Genomic DNA, 21,397 nt, shown 5'->3' on the forward strand with positions numbered 1-21,397 from the left:
TCAAAGGATACCTTGAGTCTTACTATCAACACCTTGTGAAACCAACCTGGCAATATTTAAGATTTTAATACATAAACTTTGATAGTTTTTGTTACAGTTGGCATTATTTTCACAGATTGTTTTGGTGGGGACAGTCACATGGAAATCATACTAAAATACTGAATTCTGGTTTGTGGAATTTTAAGGGCGTTGCTGGGTGGGTGGGAGGTTCTGCCTGTCACTTGTTCTCAACAGGCATCCAGTCTCGAAAGGGGGACTTGTACTGAGTGTTTGCAGTGCTAGTGTTTTTAGTTCATCTGTGTATCTCACATATTATGTGCCCAGTATGACAGGGCAAGAACTTTCTTAGCAGGTAATGACAATAATAGTAGCTGTAAATGTCAATAACATTAGCTGTACATGTATGTAATGAAATGTTGGAGGGTGGTTGGAAATGGAGTACATCGGAGGGATCCGTCAGGGGGTTGGGCAGAACCCCTAGGTCCTGGTCCTGGAGAACTGGAACTGGGAACGGGGTAGGAGACAGAGACGTAAACAAGCAAAGTTACACTTTACTGCGAGAAAATTTGATGGATTAGTGCAGTGCTATAAATGGGAGCTATGTACTTTTCATAACTTTTGGAAGGTGTAGCCTACCTCAATGTGGTCCCCCTCTGGCTGGGGGGGGGGGGTTGATGGTCCTAAAGTCATTTGGAGAGGTAAATTGAAGAAGATTACCATTTATTGCTTTTTTAAATGTCAACCAATACATTTTTACCTGGTCAAAAACCTTCACATCCTTCTCAGTCCGTGCCTGAAGGTGGTCTTTGAAGGTGTTCTGATCTGGTTTGACAACTTCCACCACATCAGGTGGTGTTTCAGTGATCTGAAAGTACATTATCCAAAAATAGCAATAGACAAACAACAAACAAATCAAAAATTTGAAAGACTACAGTATATGCAATAATTGTATACACAATTGCATTGTTTACCTCAGTCAACAGCTGAGGCACCCGTCTGCACTCGGTGGAGACCTGGATGCAGTTGTTGTGTGCAAAGATAATTACCTTCAGGTCTTTATCCCACCCTTCCTTGTACCAATCAAGGGACCTGCCCATGGCAGTCTTGAGGGTCTGGTTGGTCCATTCAGAAAACCTGGAGCAGGGGGTAGGAAAGTGATATCTATTGACAATGTAAGATATTGAAATATGTTGAAGAAGTCCATCATTGCCTTGGAGTTGGCCTCGCCAGTCTCGTCCTCGTATGATACAAAACGAAAATCTATTTTTGGTTGCAAGCAACCTTTTTTAATGGATTACAGAAGAAAATGTAGAGTTAAGAACGTACTCGTCCTTTACTGATCTTAATGGGTATTGCCTCCACCCACTTTTTAAAGTGATCGGTCGCTTTCAGACACCAGCTGTTGCCATTCCTGGATTTTGTGAAGGGTTCGATGAGGGCCACCCTAACACTTCAAGTGTTAGGTTACGTTATTCTTACCCATATCTGTGTCATACAGTATACAGATTTTAATATTTGTAAGGAGACTGACACACACATTCTATAATATTGAACTCTGCTGTAGTCAAATAACGTAACCATTACAAACAACTTATCAGGGCAAAACTTGAGTTGAGATACTTACCGATCATGTGCCATGGTGAAACAACTATGATGGGCTTCAACTCCGGCGCCACAGTCTTCACCCTCTCAAACTTCTGGCAGGCTAGACAGGGTACTGACCTTCAAGCAAAAAGTGACATTCATTTAAATCATAATCATTTACGATATAATAGAACGGGATTGATAAACAAAAGGTTATTTCACTTGCCCAGCTCTCCTCCACCTGGACAATTCCCCGTCAGAAGAAGAGTACAGTAGGTTGATTCTGGCAATCATGCATTTCACTCCGAAATTGCCAGCATACATCTCGGTCAGCACGGCCTCCTTCTGCTCCTTAGTAAATAATCCCCCTCCTGTGTGACTGGCCATCCTTCCCCTTTAGGTACATATGATTGCCTAACAAGTTGGAAGGGAAGAGTTGAAATACTTGAGTCTACCACTCTCTTCCCACCTCTCTCCCTCTCTCACTTTCATCCTTTATCACTTTCTTCTGTCTGTCTGGTGAAGACACCTAGTTAAGGGCATTTGTAAGCACCATTACTTTTTGTCAGGGGGACACTTTTTGTCATGACAGGGCCTCTAAAATGTTCTCTAAACGGGCCGACCGCACCACCTGCCACGCCCACCACCTAAGCCCCTTTTTGAACTAGAAAGCCCCCAGAAATAGGTAATCAGTAATAGCTCTATGAATTACGTTTCCATCTGCAACATATGAACGTTAAACCTCACTGAACACATCTGGTGTTGAGGATGAGACGTTGACTGTAACGTGCGGTATCGCTTTGCCTTCCAGGCACAATGACGCCCACGTCAGAGACTGTGTCAGGTCCTACACTGAGGACTGGAACGTTGTCAACAGAAGGTAAAGCTCCCCTCTATTATTTAGGGAGTGTGTCCTTTTTAGAAAACCTATAAAACATCTAAACACCCACATTTTAACCCTTATTTTACACATTTTTACAATTACACCTGGCAGCTAGTTATTTATTACACCTCAACACTCGCATTCTGGTCTACTTATTTCAACAGATACCATAAGCTTGGTACTGGGTTTAACCCTAACACCCTGGACAAGCAGAAGGAGAGGCAGAAAGGCCTGCCCAAACAGGTGTTTGAGGCTGATGAGATGCCAGACGTTAGCGCTTATCAGGACGACCAGGTAACCCATAGCAATGGGGCAGTCGACTAGGTAACCCATAGCAACGGGGCGGTCATCTTACACTTTCAATATTTTTATAGTGTGTGTGTGTGTGTGTGTATATATAGGCCCTCTCTAACCTGTGTGTTTGTCCTACCCCAGGATGACCTGAAGCGTAGGTCCATATCCATAGACGACACTCCGCGTGGCAGCTGGGCCTGCAGTATCTTTGACCTGAAGAACTCTGTACCCGACGCCCTCCTGCCCCATTTGCTGGACCGAGCCCCCAACGAGGAGATCGACCGCCACAATGAGGAGCACCGCAAATCCAACCGCCATCGCGAGCTCTTCGCCCTGCACCCCGCCCTCGACGAGGTTAGGACAAAGGCGCACACGCACTGCTGCATTTCTACAGAGGCGGAAGTGCATTTTGACGTGTCAGGCCAGCATTTGCTTTGCCAGGGTCTTGTGCATGTCTGTCTCTTCACATTAATGTGTATCGTCAGCCATGATCAGGGTTGTCATGTTCTGCGGTTTTCCCGAAAATTGTGCTAATTTTAAAATGATGTGGCATGTGAAAATGTATTGGTTGCGGGTTTTTGGGCCACTTCTAAATTCCACTGCGGCCTCCTTGGCAATTTCTTTAAAATATATATATTTCACTGTGACCTGCTGCTGACTATCAGGCAGTGAGGCAGTGTGTTGCTGAGTGACTGAGGTGTGTAAGTAAAGGGCCAGAGTGGTGTCTGTGTTGACACTGAGCGCTTCAAGCAGACAGCCGAGTCACGTGAGTGAGGGGAGACCGAGCAGCAGGTGTCCACTTTGTGATAACTTTTTGCCAGTTGTGGGTAGGCTATTTAGATTGTCATTATGGAGACACCTATTTCCAACCCTTTTCCCATAAAACATATTAACGCGTTAGAACGGATGCGCATCAAGAATGAACGGCCATTAGACTTTAGGCGCGGTAGATACATTAGATACATTTGCTTGAAGGTGGTTTAAACTGCATGATAAACTGGGTGGTTTGAGCCCTGAATGCTTATTGGCTGACAGCCATGGTACAGTGCCTTGCGAAAGTATTCGGCCCCCTTGAACTTTGCGACCTTTTGCCACATTTCAGGCTTCAAACATAAAGATATAAAACTGTATTTTTTTGTGAAGAATCAACAACAAGTGGGACACAATCATGAAGTGGAACGACATTTATTGGATATTTCAAACTTTTTTAACAAATCAAAAACTGAAAAATTGGGTGTGCAAAATTATTCAGCCCCCTTAAGTTAATACTTTGTAGCGCCACCTTTTGCTGCGATTACAGCTGTAAGTCGCTTGGGGTATGTCTCTATCAGTTTTGCACATCGAGAGACTGAAATGTTTTCCCATTCCTCCTTGCAAAACAGCTCGAGCTCAGTGAGGTTGGATGGAGAGCATTTGTGAACAGCAGTTTTCAGTTCTTTCCACAGATTCTCGATTGGATTCAGGTCTGGACTTTGACTTGGCCATTCTAACACCTGGATATGTTTATTTTTGAACCATTCCATTGTAGATTTTGCTTTATGTTTTGGATCATTGTCTTGTTGGAAGACAAATCTCCGTCCCAGTCTCAGGTCTTTTGCAGACTCCATCAGGTTTTCTTCCAGAATGGTCCTGTATTTGGCTCCATCCATATTCCCATCAATTTTAACCATCTTCCCTGTCCCTGCTGAAGAAAAGCAGGCCCAAACCATGATGCTGCCACCACCATGTTTGACAGTGGGGATGGTGTGTTCAGGGTGATGAGCTGTGTTGCTTTTACGCCAAACATAACGTTTTGCATTGTTGCCAAAAAGTTCAATTTTGGTTTCATCTGACCAGAGCACCTTCTTCCACATGTTTGGTGTGTCTCCCAGGTGGCTTGTGGCAAACTTTAAACAACACTTTTTATGGATATTGTGCTTCTAGTTCCGACAATGCAGTAATAACCAACAAGTAATCTAACTAACAATTCCAAAACTACTGTCTTGTACACAGTGTAAGGGGATAAAGAATATGTACATAAGGATATATGAATGAGTGATGGTACAGAGCAGCATAGGCAAGATACAGTAGATGGTATCGAGTACAGTATATACATATGAGATGAGTATGTAAACAAAGTGGCATAGTTAAAGTGGCTAGTGATACATGTATTACATAAGGATACAGTCGATGATATAGAGTACAGTATATACGTATGCATATGAGATGAATAATGTAGGGTAAGTAACATTATATAAGGTAGCATTGTTTAAAGTGGCTAGTGATATATTTACATCATTTCCCATCAATTCCCATTATTAAAGTGGCTGGAGTTGAGTCAGTGTCAGTGTGTTGGCAGCAGCCACTCAATGTTAGTGGTGGCTGTTTAACAGTCTGATGGCCTTGAGATAGAAGCTGTTTTTCAGTCTCTCGGTCCCAGCTTTGATGCACCTGTACTGACCTCGCCTTCTGGATGATAGCGGGGTGAACAGGCAGTGGCTCGGGTGGTTGATGTCCTTGATGATCTTTATGGCCTTCCTGTGACATCGGGTGGTGTAGGTGTCCTGGAGGGCAGGTAGTTTGCCCCCGGTGATGCGTTGTGCAGACCTCACTACCCTCTGGAGAGCCTTACGGTTGAGGGCGGAGCAGTTGCCGTACCAGGCGGTGATACAGCCCGCCAGGATGCTCTCGATTGTGCATCTGTAGAAGTTTGAGTGCTTTTGGTGACAAGCCGAATTTCTTCAGCCTCCTGAGGTTGAAGAGGCGCTGCTGCACCTTCTTCACAATGCTGTCTGTGTGAGTGGACCAATTCAGTTTATCTGTGATGTGTATGCCGAGGAACTTAAAACTTGCTACCCTCTCCACTACTGTTCCATCGATGTGGATAGGGGGGTGTTCCCTCTGCTGTTTCCTGAAGTCCACAATCATCTCCTTAGTTTTGTTGACGTTGAGTGTGAGGTTATTTTCCTGACACCACACTCCGAGGGCCCTCACCTCCTCCCTGTAGGCCGTCTCGTCGTTGTTGGTAATCAAGCCTACCACTGTTGTGTCGTCCGCAAACTTGATGATTGAGTTGGAGGCGTGCGTGGCCACGCAGTCGTGGGTGAACAGGGAGTACAGGAGAGGGCTCAGAACGCACCCTTGTGGGGCCCCAGTGTTGAGGATCAGCGGGGAGGAGATGTTGTTGCCTACCCTCACCACCTGGGGGCGGCCCGTCAGGAAGTCCAGTACCCAGTTGCACAGGGCGGGGTCGAGACCCAGGGTCTCGAGCTTGATGACGAGCTTGGAGGGTACTATGGTGTTGAATGCCGAGCTGTAGTCAATGAACAGCATTCTCACATAGGTATTCCTCTTGTCCAGATGGGTTAGGGCGGTGTGCAGTGTGGTTGAGATTGCATCGTCTGTGGACCTATTTGGGCGGTAAGCAAATTGGAGTGGGTCTAGGGTGTCAGGTAGGGTGGAGATGATATGGTCCTTGACTAGTCTCTCAAAGCACTTCATGATGACGGAAGTGAGTGCTACGGGGCGGTAGTCGTTTAGCTCAGTTACCTTAGCTTTCTTGGGAACAGGAACAATGGTGGCCCTCTTGAAGCATGTGGGAACAGCAGACTGGTATAGGGATTGATTGAAAAGGTCCGTAAACACACCGGCCAGCTGGTCTGCGCATGCTCTGAGGGCGCGGCTGGGGATGCCGTCTGGGCCTGCAGCCTTGCGAGGGTTAACACGTTTAAATGTCTTACTCACCTCGGCTGCAGTGAAGGAGAGACCGCATGTTTTCGTTGCAGGCCGTGTCAGTGGCACTGTATTGTCCTCAAAGCGGGCAAAAAAGTTATTTAGTCTGCCTGGGAGCAGGACATCCTGGTCCGTGACTGGGCTGGATTTCTTCCTGTAGTCCGTGATTGACTGTAGACTGTAGACCCTGCCACATGCCTCTTGTGTCTGAGCCGTTGAATTGAGATTCTACTTTGTCTCTGTACTGACGCTTAGCTTGTTTGATAGCCTTGCGGAGGGATTAGCTGCACTGTTTGTATTCGGTCATGTTACCAGACACCTTGCCCTGATTAAAAGCAGTGGTTCGCGCTTTCAGTTTCACGCGAATGCTGCCATCAATCCATGGTTTCTGGTTAGGGAATGTTTTAATCGTTGCTATGGGAACGACATCTTCAACGCACGTTCTAATGAACTCGCACACCGAATCAGCGTATTCGTCAATGTTGTTGTCTGACGCAATACGAAACATGTCCCAGTCCACGTGGTGGAAGCAGTCTTGGAGTGTGGAGTCAGCTTGGTCGGACCAGCGTTGGACAGACCTCAGCGTGGGAGCCTCTTGTTTTAGTTTCTGTCTGTAGGCAGGGATCAACAAAATGGAGTCGTGGTCAGCTTTTCCAAAAGGGGGGCGGGGCAGGGCCTTATATGCATCGCGGAAGTTAGAGTAACAATGATCCAAGGTCTTTCCACCCCTGGTTGCGCAATCGATATGCTGATAAAATTTAGGGAGTCTTGTTTTCAGATTAGCCTTGTTAAAATCCCCAGCTACAATGAATGCAGCCTCCGGATAAATGGTTTCCAGTTTGCAAAGAGTCAAATAAAGTTCATTCAGAGCCATCGATGTGTCTGCTTGGGGGGGGATATATACGGCTGTGATTATAATCGAAGAGAATTCTCTTGGTAGATAATGCGGTCTACATTTGATTGTGAGGAATTCTAAATCAGGTGAACAGAAGGATTTGAGTTCCTGTATGTTTCTTTCATCACACCATGTCACGTTAGTCATAAGGCATACGCCCCCGCCCCTCTTCTTACCAGAAAGATGTTTGTTTCTGTCTGCGCGATGCGTGGAGAAACCCGTTGGCTGCACCGCCTCGGATAGCGTCTCTCCAGTGAGCCACGTTTCCGTGAAGCAAAGAACGTTACAGTCTCTGATGTCCCTCTGGAATGCTACCCTTGCTCGGATTTCATCAACCTTGTTGTCAAGAGACTGGACATTGGCAAGAAGAATGCTAGGGAGTGGTGCACGGTGCCCGTCTCCGGAGTCTGACCAGAAGACTGCCTTGTTTCCCTCTTTTTCGGAGTTGTTTTTTTGGGTCGCTGCATGGAATCCACTCCGTTGTCCTGTTTGTAAGGCAGAACACAGGATCCGCGTCGCGAAAAACATATTCTTGGTCGTACTGATGGTGAATTGACGCTGATCTTATATTCAGTAGTTCTTCTCGACTGTATGTAATGAAACCTAAGATGACCTGGGGTACTAATGTAAGAAATAACACGTAAAAAAACAAAAAACTGCATAGTTTCCTAGGAACGCGAAGCGAGGCGGCCATCTCTGTCGGCGCCGGAAGTATTTAATGGCCATGTTTAGTTAATGAAATTAGAAGTTAGAAATGTGACCATGATCACAAATGATATCGCAATTGCCGATCAGCTGTTTAATAGAATGCATTAGATTGACGGTGACAGTCAGATTAGGCTACAGATTAAATAATAAATAAATACACTGGCTGTCATTGACAAGCATAGGCCTATTCAGTTCATATCCATATTATTAATATTTGCTTCAGTGATTGAAATTACTACCCCATCCTCAGTAGCCTATTCCAGCAGGCTATTGGGCAAGGGAAGCACTTCTTACCTCGAAATCGCCTCGCTATTCATGTTGACTAAATTAGTCTAGTCAATTAGAACTAAGCAAGCTGCTAAATCATTCATTTTACATATTGCTTAGGCTACTCTAGGATATCTGAAATGAGGTGTAGGCCTACAGTTACTTGTAGAAGTATTAATTCATATTGGCGTTTTTCCTATTTTGTTGCATTAGAACCTGTCATTTCAAATGGATTTTTATTTGGATTTCATGTAATGGACATTCACAAAATAGTCCAAATTGGTGAAGTGAAATGAAAAAAATAACTTGTTTAGATGTATCGTTTTTAAATGGAAAAGTGGATCCGTGCATGTGAAGCCACTACATACGATTTGGTGTAACCAATTACCTTCAGAAGTCACATAGTTGGATTGCACACAGGTGGACTTTAAGTGTCACATGATCTCAGTATATATACACACCTGTTCTCAAAGGCCCCAGAGTCTGCAACACCACCAAGCAAGCAGCACCATGAAGACCAAGGAGCTCTCCAAACAGGTCAGGGACAAAGTTGTGGAGAAGTACAGATCAGGGTTGGGTTGTAAAAAAAAATATCTTAAACTTTGAACATCCCACGGAGCACCATTTAAATCTATTATTAAAAAAAATGAAAGAATATGCCATCACAACAAACCTGCCAAGAGAGGGTCGCTCACCAAAACTCACGGACCAGGCAAGGAGGGAATTAATCAGAGAGGCAACAGAGACCAAAGATAACCCTGAAGGCGCTGCAAAGCTCCACAGCGGAGATTGGAGTATCTGTCCATAGGACCACTTTAAGCCGTACACTGCACAGAGCTGAGCTTTACGGAAAAGTGGTCAAAAAAAGCCATTGCTTAAAGAAAAAATAAGCAAACACATTTGCTCGCCAAAAGTGTTCGCCAAAAGGCATGTGGGAGACTCCCCAAACATATGGAAGAAGATACTCTGGTCAGATGAGACTAAAATGGAGCTTTTTGGCCATCAAGGAAAATGCTATGTCTGGCGCAAACCCAACACCTTTCATCACCCTGAGAACACCATCCCCATGAAGCATAGTGGTGGCAGCATCATGCTGCGGGGATGTTTTTCATCGGCAGGGACTGAGAAACTCGTCAGAATTTAAGGAATGATGCATGGCGTGAAATACAGGGAAATTCTTGAGGGAAACCTGTTTCAGTCTTCCAGAGATTTGAGACTGGGATGGAGGTTCACCTTCCAGCAGGACAATGACCCTAAGCATATTTCTGAAGCAACACTCGAGTGGTTTAATGAGAAACATTTAAATGTCTTGGAATGGCCTAGTCAATACCCAGACCTCAATCCAATTGAGAATCTGTCGTAGGACTTAAAGATTGCTGTACACCTGCGGAATTCATCCAACTTGAAGGCGCTGGAGCAGTATTTCCTTGAAGAATGGGCGAAATCCCAGTGGCTTGATGTGCCAAGCTTATAGAGACACCCCAACAGACTTGCAGCTGTAATTGCTGCAAAATGTGGCTCTACAAAGTATTGACTTTGGGTGGGTGAATAGTTATGCACGCTGAAGTTTTCTGTTTTTTTTGTTTCACAATAAAACTTTTTTTTTGCATCTTCAAAGTTGTAGACATGTTATGTAAATCAAATTATACAAACCCCCCCACAATCCATTTTAATTACAGGTTTTAAGACCACAAAATAGGAAAAATGCCAAAGGGGGTGAATACTTTAGCAAGCCACTGTATCAGGGGCTATAACCTGCATCTTGCTAACCAAACCGTGGCAAAGTTTAATTACAATCATAAACTCAGATTTTAGTCAGTAGGCGTAGCCTAATTCTATTGAATGACAAGTCAATCTAATTGGCCATTAATAACGGTTTGTAGTCTTAACATCTGGCACGTAATAACAGCACAATTACCCGAAAATAATTTAACAGCAAATTATCATTTCTCTTGCTACGTATTCAAATTATTTTATTAGTTCACAATAATTATTTTGATGGAAAACCACATTTTTCTTAGGTCATTAGAAGTGAAGTCGATATTCCTTCTTAACTTTCTTGGTGACACGGGGGCAGTATTGAGTAGCTTGGATGAATAAGGTGCCCAGAGTAAACTGCCTGCTACTTTGTCCCAGATGCTAATATATGCATATTATTAGTAGTATTGGATAGAAAACACTCTGAAGTTTCTAAAACTGTTTGAATGATGTCTGCGAGTATAACAGAACTCATATGGCAGGCTAAAACCTGAGACAAAACCAACCAGGTGGTGGGAAATCTGAGGTTTGTAGTTTCATTTAAGTGATTGCCTATCCAATATGCTGTGTCTATGGGGCCGGATTGCACTTCCCAAGGCTTCCAGCAGATGTCAACAGTCTTTAGAAAGTTGATTGAGGCTTCTATTGTGGAAGGTGGTCAAATAAGAGCTGTTTCAACAAGTGGACGGCTGAGGCCAATCAGTTGTTTACTGCGCGGTCACGCGTGCCTTATTTTTCCTCTGTAATGAATACGCTATTGTCCGGTTAGAATATTATTGAAGATTTATTATAAAAGACTCTAAGGATTGATTGTAAACATTGTTTGACATGTTTCTACAAACTGTAATGGAATTCTTTTGACTTTTCATCTGGATTTTGCGCTCGGCATTGTGCCTTTGGAATAGTGAAGTAAACGCGCGAACAAAACGGAGGTATTTGGACATAAATATGGACCTAATCGAACAAAACTAACATTTATTGTGGGAGTCCTGGAAGTGCATTCCGACGAAGATCAGCAAAGGTAAGTGAAGATTTTATAATGCTATTTATGACTTTTGTTGACTCCACAACTTGGCGGTTAACCTGTTGGATCTCTGGGGGCGCTATTTCATTTTTGGATAAAAAACGTTCCCGTTTTAAGCGCGATATTTTGTCACGAAAAGATGCTCGACTATGCATATTCTTGACCGTTTTGGAAAGAAAACACTCTGAAGTTTCAGAATCTGCAAAGATTTTGTCTGTAAGTACCCCAGAACTCATTCTACAGGCGAAACCAAGATGATGCATCACCCAGGAATTAGCAGAATTTCTGAAGCTCTGTTTTCCATTGTCTCCTTATATGGCTGTGATTGCGCAAGGAATGAGCCTACACTTTCTGTCGTTCGCCCAAGGTCTTAGCAGCATTGTGACGTATTTGTAGGCATATCATTGGAAGATTGACCATAAGAGACTACATTTTCCAAGTGTCCGCCTGGTGTCCTGCGTCGAATTCGGTGCGCAATTGCCAGCTGCTTCCACTTTACCATTTGATTCAGGGGAGAAAGCATGTGTCCAAGAACGATGTATCAATGAAGAGATATGTGAAAAACACCTTGATGATTGATTCTAAACAGCGTTTGCCATGTTTTCAGTCGATATTATGGAGTTAATTTGGAAAAAAGTTCGCGTTTTGAGGACTGAATTTTCGGGTTTTTTTTGGTAGCCAAATGTGATGTATAAAACGGAGCTATTTCTAATACACAAAGAATCTTTTTGGAAAAACTGAGCATCTGCTATCCAACTGAGAGTATCCTCATTGAAAACATCAGAAGTTCTTCAAAGGTAAATGATTTTATTTGAAGGCTTTTATGTTTTTGTTGAAATGTTGCGTGCTGGATGCTAACGCTAATGCTAACGCTAAATCCTTTGTTTGCTAGCTACTGTTACACAAATTATTGTTTTCCTATGGTTGAGAAGCATATTTTGAAAATCTGAGATGACAGTTTTGTTTACAAAAGGCTAAGCTTGCGAGATGGCATATTTATTTCATTTCATTTGCGATTTTCATGAATAGTTAACGTTGCGTTATGGTAATGAGCTTGAGTCTGTATTCCTGATACCGGATCCGGTATGGGGAGTTCCAAGAGGTTAACTGTATTGCTTGCTTTTGTGGCTGAACGCTGTTTTCAGATGATTGAATATTGTGCTTTTGCTGTAAAGCTTTTTTGAAATCTGACACAGCGGTTGCATTAAGAACAAGTTTATCTTTAATTCTATGTAAAACGTGTCTTTCATCAAAGTTTATGAGGAGTATTTCTGTTATTTGATGTAGCTCTCTGCAATTTCTCCAGATGTTTTGTAGGCATTTCTGAACATGGCACAATGTAAACTGAGGTTTTTGGATATAAATATGAACTTGATCGAACAAAACATACATGTATTGTGTAACATTGAGTCCTGGGAGTGTCATCTGATCAAGATCATCAAAGGTTAGTGATTAATTTTATCTATTTTTCTGCTTTTTGTGACACCTCTTTGGTTGGAAAATGGCTGAATGCTTTCTTTGACTAGTTGCTGACCTAACATAATAATATGTTCTGCTTTCGCCGAAAAGCCTTTTTGAAATCGGACACTGTGGTTGGATTAACGAGAAGTGTATCTTTAAAATGGTTTAAAATACTTGTATGGTTGAGAAATTTTAATTATGAGATTTCTGTTGTTTTGAATTTGGCGTCCTGCAATTTCACTGGCTGTTGGCGAGGTGGGACGCTAGCGTCCCGAACGATCCCAGAGAGGTTAATTCGCTCAAAAACATTAATCTACTCTCTTGCTGCTGAGAAAAAAAATGGGGTAGTTTTCAGGCTCTGGGCGGATTTTGAGTACTCATTGGCCTAGAAATTTTAGCTAGACCTGGCAACCCTATCAATGCTAATGCTGTCACATCAAATGGCTTTTTAAAGTTGACGCTACTGGTTTCACACGAGTGAAAATACTTTTCCTCAGATAGTGTTTATACACCGCATATTCCAATAAATAATGTACCATACAAAAACTTATGTGAATGTTTTTCTTCTTCTTATTATTATACTTTCGCTGCGTCCTCAGGAGGAACCCATAGAGCGCCACTGTGTGCCTGATGTTCCTAAGGAGCACTTTGGCCAGAGGCTACTCGTCAAGTGCTTGTCCTTGAAGTAAGTGGGGGAACACACCGACAACCTTTAAAAAGCATTTTAGCTGCACTCTTTTTAACTGCCTTCTGCTTTCTACTGACCCAATCCTTTTTTCCCCTTCAAGGTTTGAGATCGAAATCGAGCCCATATTCGCCAGTTTGGCCTTATACGATGTCAAGGAAAAGAAAAAGGTAAGCTGTTATGTTTTCCTCAATGCCACTCGGCCCGGAGTTGTTGGGTCAGTCTCTGAGAAATCATTAAAAAGGGTTGGAGTCCAACATGAACTAGATGACTGGGCTATAAAAGTTTACATATGAGACCTGTTATCATTGTGTGAATGCTCTTTAAGTCATACCATGTATCTGTATGAGTAACACTCAATTGTTGCTCATACGCATCAAACGTTAAGAGGGAAACGGTAACCAATTTAAAATGAAGTCCCTCAAAGCCCCTCTTCCATGCTCAGTCAATTTACAGTGAACAAATATTTCAGAGTTTTTAGAAACTTCAATGTTGTCAGATTAAGTATTCGTAATGGATTGAGAAATACATTGCACTAACCGATATCGATATCAGACTAGTCTCTTGTCTTTTTACACTGTTTATTCCATTCAACATTTCACGTCTCTCTCCCTCATCAGATATCAGAGAACTTCTTATTCGACCTGAACTCAGAGCAGACTAAAGGGATGCTGCGCTCCCACAGCCAGACAGCAGCCATCTCTACCCTGGCCCGCTCAGCCATCTTCTCCATCACATACCCCTCCCAGGACGTGTTCCTCGTCATACAGGTCAGCATCACGCACATTTCTAGAGTTGCAAAATTCCCTAAATGTAAAATTAAATAAATAAAAAATCAGAAGGGAATAAGTTGTTAGTAAATCATCCAACATGGATTTCTGAAAAACCAGGGAATTTTTGCAATGTTAACTTAATCACTTCCTGTACAATGGATCTGCCGATCTGTATGTGAGTAGTGACTGATAACTTCCTGTCCCCAGCTGGAGAAGGTGTTGCAGCAGGGAGATATAGGAGAGTGTGCAGAGCCCTACATGGTCTTCAAAGAGTCCGACACAGCCAAGGTAAGCGCGTTCTTAAAAAAAACATTCAAATACGCAATAGACTCAAAGTGAATGGTAATCTTTTCATAGGTTAGGTAGATTACAATGTTTATTGGGTAGGCTCTGTGATATAGATCATCAAACAGATGGAGGAGATGCAATGATTTTTCTCTCCTTCCATATATAGAACAAAGAGAAGTTGGACAAGTTGCGGAGCCAGTCGGAGCAGTTCTGCACACGTCTGGGTCGGTACCGGATGCCCTTCGCCTGGACAGCCATCCACCTGATGAACATTGTGAACAGCGCTGGCAGCCTGGAGAGAGACACTGAGCTGGAGATGGGACTTCCAGGTCAGAACGCTTGGGGATCAATAAAGTTGTACAGAGTTGAATTGATTACCATAGAGGATGGCCAGTTCTTCCTGGATGTCAGTGTCAGCTGAGAACAGAACAGGGCTGTACATTTTGTCTATATGAGTCATCGGGTGGACATTAGTCATACCGGGGGTAAGGTTGCTGATGGAGAGGTTTCATACTGGGGGAGGGGACTCAGGGAACACATCTACGCCGCTTTTCATCAATTGTTAACTTTATTATCATATGAAATTAAACATATCATTGAATATAGAGTGTAGAGGCTGCTCTATATGACTACCTTTGACCTTGTGATATAATGGTGATTCTGTAACTCTGGCTGTGGCTTTCTATTGCCCCCCCCAGAGAGGAAAGGGTCATGGTCGGAGAGGAGGAACTCAAGCGTTGCGGGCCGGCGCTCCCTGGAGAGGACCACCAGTGGAGACGAGTCATGTAGTCTGAGCAGCTTCAGACCTGCTACCCTCACCGTCACCAACTTCTTTAAACAGGAGGGGGACAGGTTGAGTGATGAGGACCTGTATAAGTTTTTAGCTGACATGAGGAGGCCGTCTTCTGTACTGAGGAGACTGAGACCTATCACAGGTACAGTAACAACACCATCAGCACTACTCACTGCGTCAATAAACACAATCTTTTGAATTAAATCACCATATAAATCCACTAACTAGAAAAGGACCTTTACTGAAGTAAATTGAATGGGATTGAATGTCTCTGCTGTAACCAAGAAGCTTGATCTTGACATCTAGCCACTTACCTAGCAAGTTAGCAAACCAAATGCATAGCTAGAGCTGAATTTAATTTGACTCATCTTAGATTTCTTATTGTTATACTTAGTTAGTTATAAGCAGTAGTGTAGCATGCACCCCCCAAAACAATATTAATTATTTATAGTGGTGGGAATCCAACAAAGAGTCACGTAGGGCCCCCAAAAGTCTAGTGCCGGCTTTGTATGGATGTGGGTACACTGACCCGCGAGCCACTGTGGCCCATCATGATGAGTTAAGATTTTGTGTGGCCCCCATCCCCATCAAGGGGTGGCAGGGTAGCCTAGTGGTTAGAGTGTTGGGCCAGTAACTGAAAGGTTTCTAGATCGAATCCCCGAGCTGACAAGGTTAAAATCTGTCGTTCTGCCCCTGAACAAGGCAGTTAACTCACTCTTCCTAGTTCGTCATTGTAAATAACAATTTGTTCTTAACTGACTTGCCTAGTTAAATAAAGTTAAAAAATAAAATAATAATTCTAAGTTACACATCCCTGCTCTAGAGGGAGTCCTTTATTCACATCTAAACAGATAGCAAATCCACAATAGCTGATTCGCTTGATAATTTTTTACTGCAGCTTTCTGCCCCCCTCATTGTAGAACCATTTTTTATATTTAACAATTGCTTCTGGTGCTATCCCTAAGATCTGGAAGGCGGCGCATGTCCTCCCCTTCACAAAGGGGGATGCTTCTGACCTAGATAACTACCACCCAATTTCTAAACTACTGTAATATTTTTGCAAGGCAAGATACAATCAGTGGCAAACTCTTTTAGACTTCAAATTATATTCTTAATGTGCACCAGTCTGGTTTTAGATCCGGATATAGCACCTTTTCAGCAGCTACACTTGTCTTCAATTATGTGTTTAATTGCTTAGATCATAAGAATCACTGTGCTGCCATATTTATAGACATATCCAAGGCCTTTGATACTGTCGACCATCCCCTACTCATTCAAAGGTTGTCTGAAATTAGCTTTGACCAATTGTCATGCAAGTGGTTTGGAAACTGTGCACATCCTGTCTGACAATGTGCTTTCTGAACGTGTCAAGTTACCGCTGTATTACTAAAGGTGTCCCGCAGGGGTCTGTTTTTATTATTTACAGTGCATTTGGAAGTATTCAGACCCCTTGACTTTTTTCATATTTTTTTACGTTGCAGCCTTATTCTAAAATGGATGATTCTTTTATTTTTATCGATCCACACACAATACCCCATAATGACAAAGTGAAAACAGGTTTGTAAAAATTTTCACATTTATACAAAATAAGTATTAAGACCCTTTGCTATGAGACTTGAAATTGAGCTTGGGTGAATCCTGTTTTTATTGATCATCCTTTTAGATGTTTCTACAACGTGATTGGCATCCACCTGTGGTAAATTTAAATTGTTTGGACATGATTTGGAAAGGCACACACGTGTTCAATAAAAAGTCCCCCCGTTGACAGTCCATGTCAGAGCAAAAACCAAGCCATGAGGTCGAAGGAATTATACTTAGAGCTCTGAGACAGGATTGTGTCGAGGCACAGATCTGGGGAAGGGTACCAAAAAATGTCTGTAGCATTGAAGGTCCCCAAGAACACAGTGACCTCCATCATTCTTAAATGGAATAGGTTTGGAACCACCAAGACTCTTCGTAGAGCTGGCTGCCCAGCCAAACTGAGCAATCAGGAGAGAAGGGCCTTGGTCAGGGTGGTGACCGAGAACCCGATGGTCACTCTGACAGAGTTCAAGTGGGGAGATGGGAGAACCTTCCAGAAATACAACCATCTCTGCACCACTCCACTAATCAGGCCTGTAAGTGGAGTGGCCAGATGAAAGCCACTCCTCCAGTAAAAGGTTCATGACAGCCAGCTTGGAGTTTGCCAAAAGACACCTAAAGGACTCTCAGACCATTAGAAACAAGATTCTCTGGTTTGAGGAAACCAAGATTGAATAGCGCAAAGTATAGAGATGCTTGATGAAGGTTCACAACGACCCTAAGCACACAGCCAAGACAATGCAGCAGTGGCTTAGGGACAAGTCTCTGAATATCTCTTGAGTGGCCCAGCCAGAGCCCGGACTTGTACCCAATTTGAACATCTCTGGAGAGACCTGAAAATAGCTGTGCAGCGACGCTCCCCATCCAACCTGATAGAGCTTGAGAGGATCTGGAGAGAAGAATGGGAGAAACTCCCAATGTACAGGTGTGCCAGGCTTGTAGCGTCATACCCAAGAAGACTCGAGGCTGTAATGGCTGCCGAAGGTCCTTCAACAAAGTACTAAGTAAAGGGTCTGAATACTTATGTAAATGTAAAATTTCCAATTTGCTAAAATTTCAAAAGTTTTTTGCTTTGTCATTTTGGGGAATTGTGTGTAGTTTGATGAGGGACAATAACTATTTAATCCATTATTAGAATAAGGCTGTAATGTAACAAAATGTGGGGAAAAAGTCAATGGGTCTGAAAATTTTCCGAATGCACTGTATATAAATAGTTTTGGTCTATATGCAAGAACCCATAGCATTCAGCTGTATGCAGATGACACTCTTATGTGCACTATTGCTCCTGTTGCTGACCAGGCTATGTTAGAGCTGCAATCTGATTTTGTGCAATCATCGATTTAATATTGATACTTAATGTGGAAAAAATGTAATATGTTCTTGGTTTACACATTTATGCATTGGATGGTTGCAGGTTCCCGCCCATAAATATATTGACTTTTGGATTGATAAAATGTGACGATTTAATAAAATAAACATACAGATGAGCTAGTTAAGAATTTGAGATTTCAAGTAGGCTTCTTTTTTTTATAGAAATAGATCATGCCTCTCCCTAAACAGCAGGAAGCAGATTGTACAGTCAACTTTCCTGCCAGCTCTTGGTTATGGTGGCACCATTTATCAGAATGTAGCAGCCACTACTCTAAAACCCTTGGATGCAGTGTACCATAGCGTGATTCGCTTTATCACAGGTGACAGGTTTAATACTCTTCACCGCATCCTTTATCAAAAGGTCGGCTGGACCTCTCTAAATTTCTGTAGATCACTTCATTGCTCCCTTTTGGTTTACAAAGCTCTGCTGCACGAGCTTCTAACATGTCTCACTTCTCTGTTAAAGTATATAAGAGGCACCAAACCCGCTCACAGGATTGGTTAACTCTAGTTAAATCAGCCTTTAGTTATAACGCCCCACCCACATTTGGAATCATTTTCAATCCTAATTACTTCCTCAATCGCTTGTGTCAATATAGGGCCGTTTTAGAACTCTGATAAGGAATGAATTCACTGAGTGTTGCAAGTGTTTCGGTTGATTGTAATCATTTATTTGTATTGTAATGTATCTAGGAGTATTTTTTTGTTGCTGTTTTATTGCATTATAATGTTGAATTTTGAACTGTTTGTTCTCATTGCACCATTTGAGAATGAGACACTGGTCTCAATTGAGTTCCCCTGAATAAATAGAAGTTAAATAAAAAGAAATACAAGTTATAGTTCAAATGGTATCAAAAAGCTGTATGCAACCTATTCCAGACTGCGCTTTGAATGGTGTTTCTATCTTAAATGGTGGAAGACTGGTTACGACCGGAATGTTTCCTGTCGAAGTCTATGGCCATTGAAATGCATTGGGATTTATGCAAATATGGTTGTAGTGTGCAAAGTGTAAGTAGTATCAAAAAGCATTTTGACCAGTGCCAATCTGCAAATTTTGAAATTATTTTGGTGTTGGTAGCTTTTACAGTTTTAGTGCTGGAGGTTCCAGCACAATAATAATGATGATGATGATGATGATGATAATAATAACAGTTTCTAAAGTTGTGAGACAGAGAAAATCAAGAAAAATATATTCTATTAATTTCTCAAATAAATACAATAGTTTCAATAAAACTGTTGGAGAACAACCTTTTCCTCATGGACACTGTCCTGATTGAAGGCATTAATCCTGAGACCCCAGAAAAAAGTAGCTTTTTATTTATCTGAGTTTCCAGTCTTTTTATTTGGCCTCACAATTAAGTGTTTTACCATTTTATTTTCAGGACAGCCAGGTCTACAAGTGTAACACAAAACAATTTGACATGAGTTTTATTGACAAATGTCAAATTATACATTTTTCCAAAGCAAAAACCTGATAGAAAGGAATTTGTGTACAGAAATGTATACTTACAGATATTGTTTGCTCAGTGGAAATTAATATCCAACTAGTCGGTGACAACTGTTTGGAGTTTTGACGGCAACTATGTGAGCTTCTTACATGTTTTATAGACACTATTCTCCTGGGATTTCCTATGATCTATGTAGGAGAAACCCTTACTTTCTAACAACTCTTGTGTAGCATCATAGAGCAAAAACATGTTACGTGTTTGAATGTCTCGGCTCTTCATTAGACTACATTTAATAGTCTGTAGCTCAAACCATTCGGACTCTAAATACGTTTTTGTAAAAAGATCCCGCCCCGGGCCCCCTTTGGGATTTGCCCTTGTCTCACAAACACTGCTCTAGCTCAGCCCCCATTAATCACAGACTAATGGTTGGTATCAATGGATGCAGAACAAATAGACAAAATCCAATGGCACAACACAGAAGTCTGTATTTTAAAGGGGACACGCCGGCGTCACAGTGGGAGGAGTTAAATCATGCTCTGCACAACTTAATGAACATGCAACTGACCTATTAAAAAATAAATCAATGAAAGTGCTTTCAGGATATCCAGGTAATTATTATTTTATCTGAAAATAATCTATTTTGGTTTCTGTTACAAAGTATGTCTGGCATTTTTAAAATGCCGCTGCCCCTTTAATAGTTTGGTTGCGCAGTTGTGCCTAAACCATGCTACAAACTCTGCTTGTATATGTGTTTTCTTTTATGATGCCATGTGCACAATTCTAGGAGTTGAGAGGTAAATGTGGTATCACTGGAAAGCTGGGACACCCCTCTTTTTAAATGTATCCATCAAATCTGCTTTAAAAGGTGTGTTTTCCCTGCGATGGTGGATAGAAAAATACCTAATATTTATTTGTTATTAGAGAAGAGAATACAGTTTGACTTTCCTTTCACGCCTCCACTAAAACTATCTGGCGCCCAACACTTTGAAAACCTCCGACTTACGTATAACTTCCAGTGAGAGAGTACCACTGCCATATCAGTCCATTAGGCTTAGATATTCGTTGAGGTGTAGAGCTCTGTGTGTGATGTTGTTTATGTTATTTACCCTGTCTTGTTCCCTCTAGCCCAGCTAAAGATTGACATCTCGCCGGCCCCAGAGAACCCCCACTACTGCTTGACCCCTGACCTCCAGCAGGTCAAGCCCTACCCAGACAGCAGGGTCCGCCCCACCAGGGAGATACTGGAGTTCCCACCCAGGGACGTACCAAACACCACCTACAGGTAATGAAACAATACCACTTACAGTTCATTCGGAGTTCATTCGGAAAGTATTTATTTTCTACTATTTTCCACATTTTGTTACGTTACAGCCTTATTCTAAAATGGATTAACAAAATGTTTTTGCTCGTTTATCGCCACACAATACCCCGTAATGACAAAGCAAAAACAGGTATTTAAAATGAAAAACAAACTTTATTTACATTATGAATACTTATGTAAATGTGATTTTAGTTTTTAATTTTTTGAAATAAATGTTGAAAAAATTCTTTACCTGTTTTTGCTTTGACATTATGGTGTAGTGTGTGTGTGTGTGTGTGTGTGTGTGTAGATGAGTAAAAAACAACAACAATTTAATCAATTTTAGAATAAGTCTGTAACGTAACATACAGTGCCTTGCGAAAGTATTCGGCCCCCTTGAACTTTGCAACCTTTTGCCACATTTCAGGCTTCAAACATAAAGATATAAATCTGTATTTTTTTGTGAAGAATCAACAACAAGTGGGACACAATCATGAAGTGGAACGACATTTATTGGATATTTCAAACTTTTTTAACAAATCAAAATCTGAAAAATTGGGCGTGCAAAATTAT

At 42.1% G+C, this 21,397-nt stretch overlaps 1 protein-coding gene across 2 annotated transcripts in view; it reads left to right on the forward strand.

Annotated features, from left to right (window-relative positions):
• The window catches only part of LOC139406807 (dedicator of cytokinesis protein 7-like), a 98,115-nt gene that overhangs the window by 10,283 nt on the left and 66,435 nt on the right, over window positions 1-21,397 (forward strand). For both annotated transcript variants that reach the window (XM_071149856.1, XM_071149857.1), the window contains exons 4-13: window positions 2,396-2,464; window positions 2,632-2,761; window positions 2,903-3,115; window positions 13,185-13,270; window positions 13,374-13,440; window positions 13,891-14,040; window positions 14,251-14,331; window positions 14,498-14,660; window positions 15,030-15,266; window positions 20,650-20,806. In XM_071149856.1, the coding sequence (XP_071005957.1) occupies window positions 2,396-2,464; window positions 2,632-2,761; window positions 2,903-3,115; window positions 13,185-13,270; window positions 13,374-13,440; window positions 13,891-14,040; window positions 14,251-14,331; window positions 14,498-14,660; window positions 15,030-15,266; window positions 20,650-20,806 (1,353 nt within the window). The remainder of the gene's footprint in view (window positions 1-2,395; window positions 2,465-2,631; window positions 2,762-2,902; window positions 3,116-13,184; window positions 13,271-13,373; window positions 13,441-13,890; window positions 14,041-14,250; window positions 14,332-14,497; window positions 14,661-15,029; window positions 15,267-20,649; window positions 20,807-21,397) is intronic.

This window comes from Oncorhynchus clarkii, chromosome 4 (genome assembly GCF_045791955.1).
Source record: "Oncorhynchus clarkii lewisi isolate Uvic-CL-2024 chromosome 4, UVic_Ocla_1.0, whole genome shotgun sequence".
NCBI classification, from domain to species: Eukaryota; Metazoa; Chordata; class Actinopteri; order Salmoniformes; family Salmonidae; genus Oncorhynchus; species Oncorhynchus clarkii.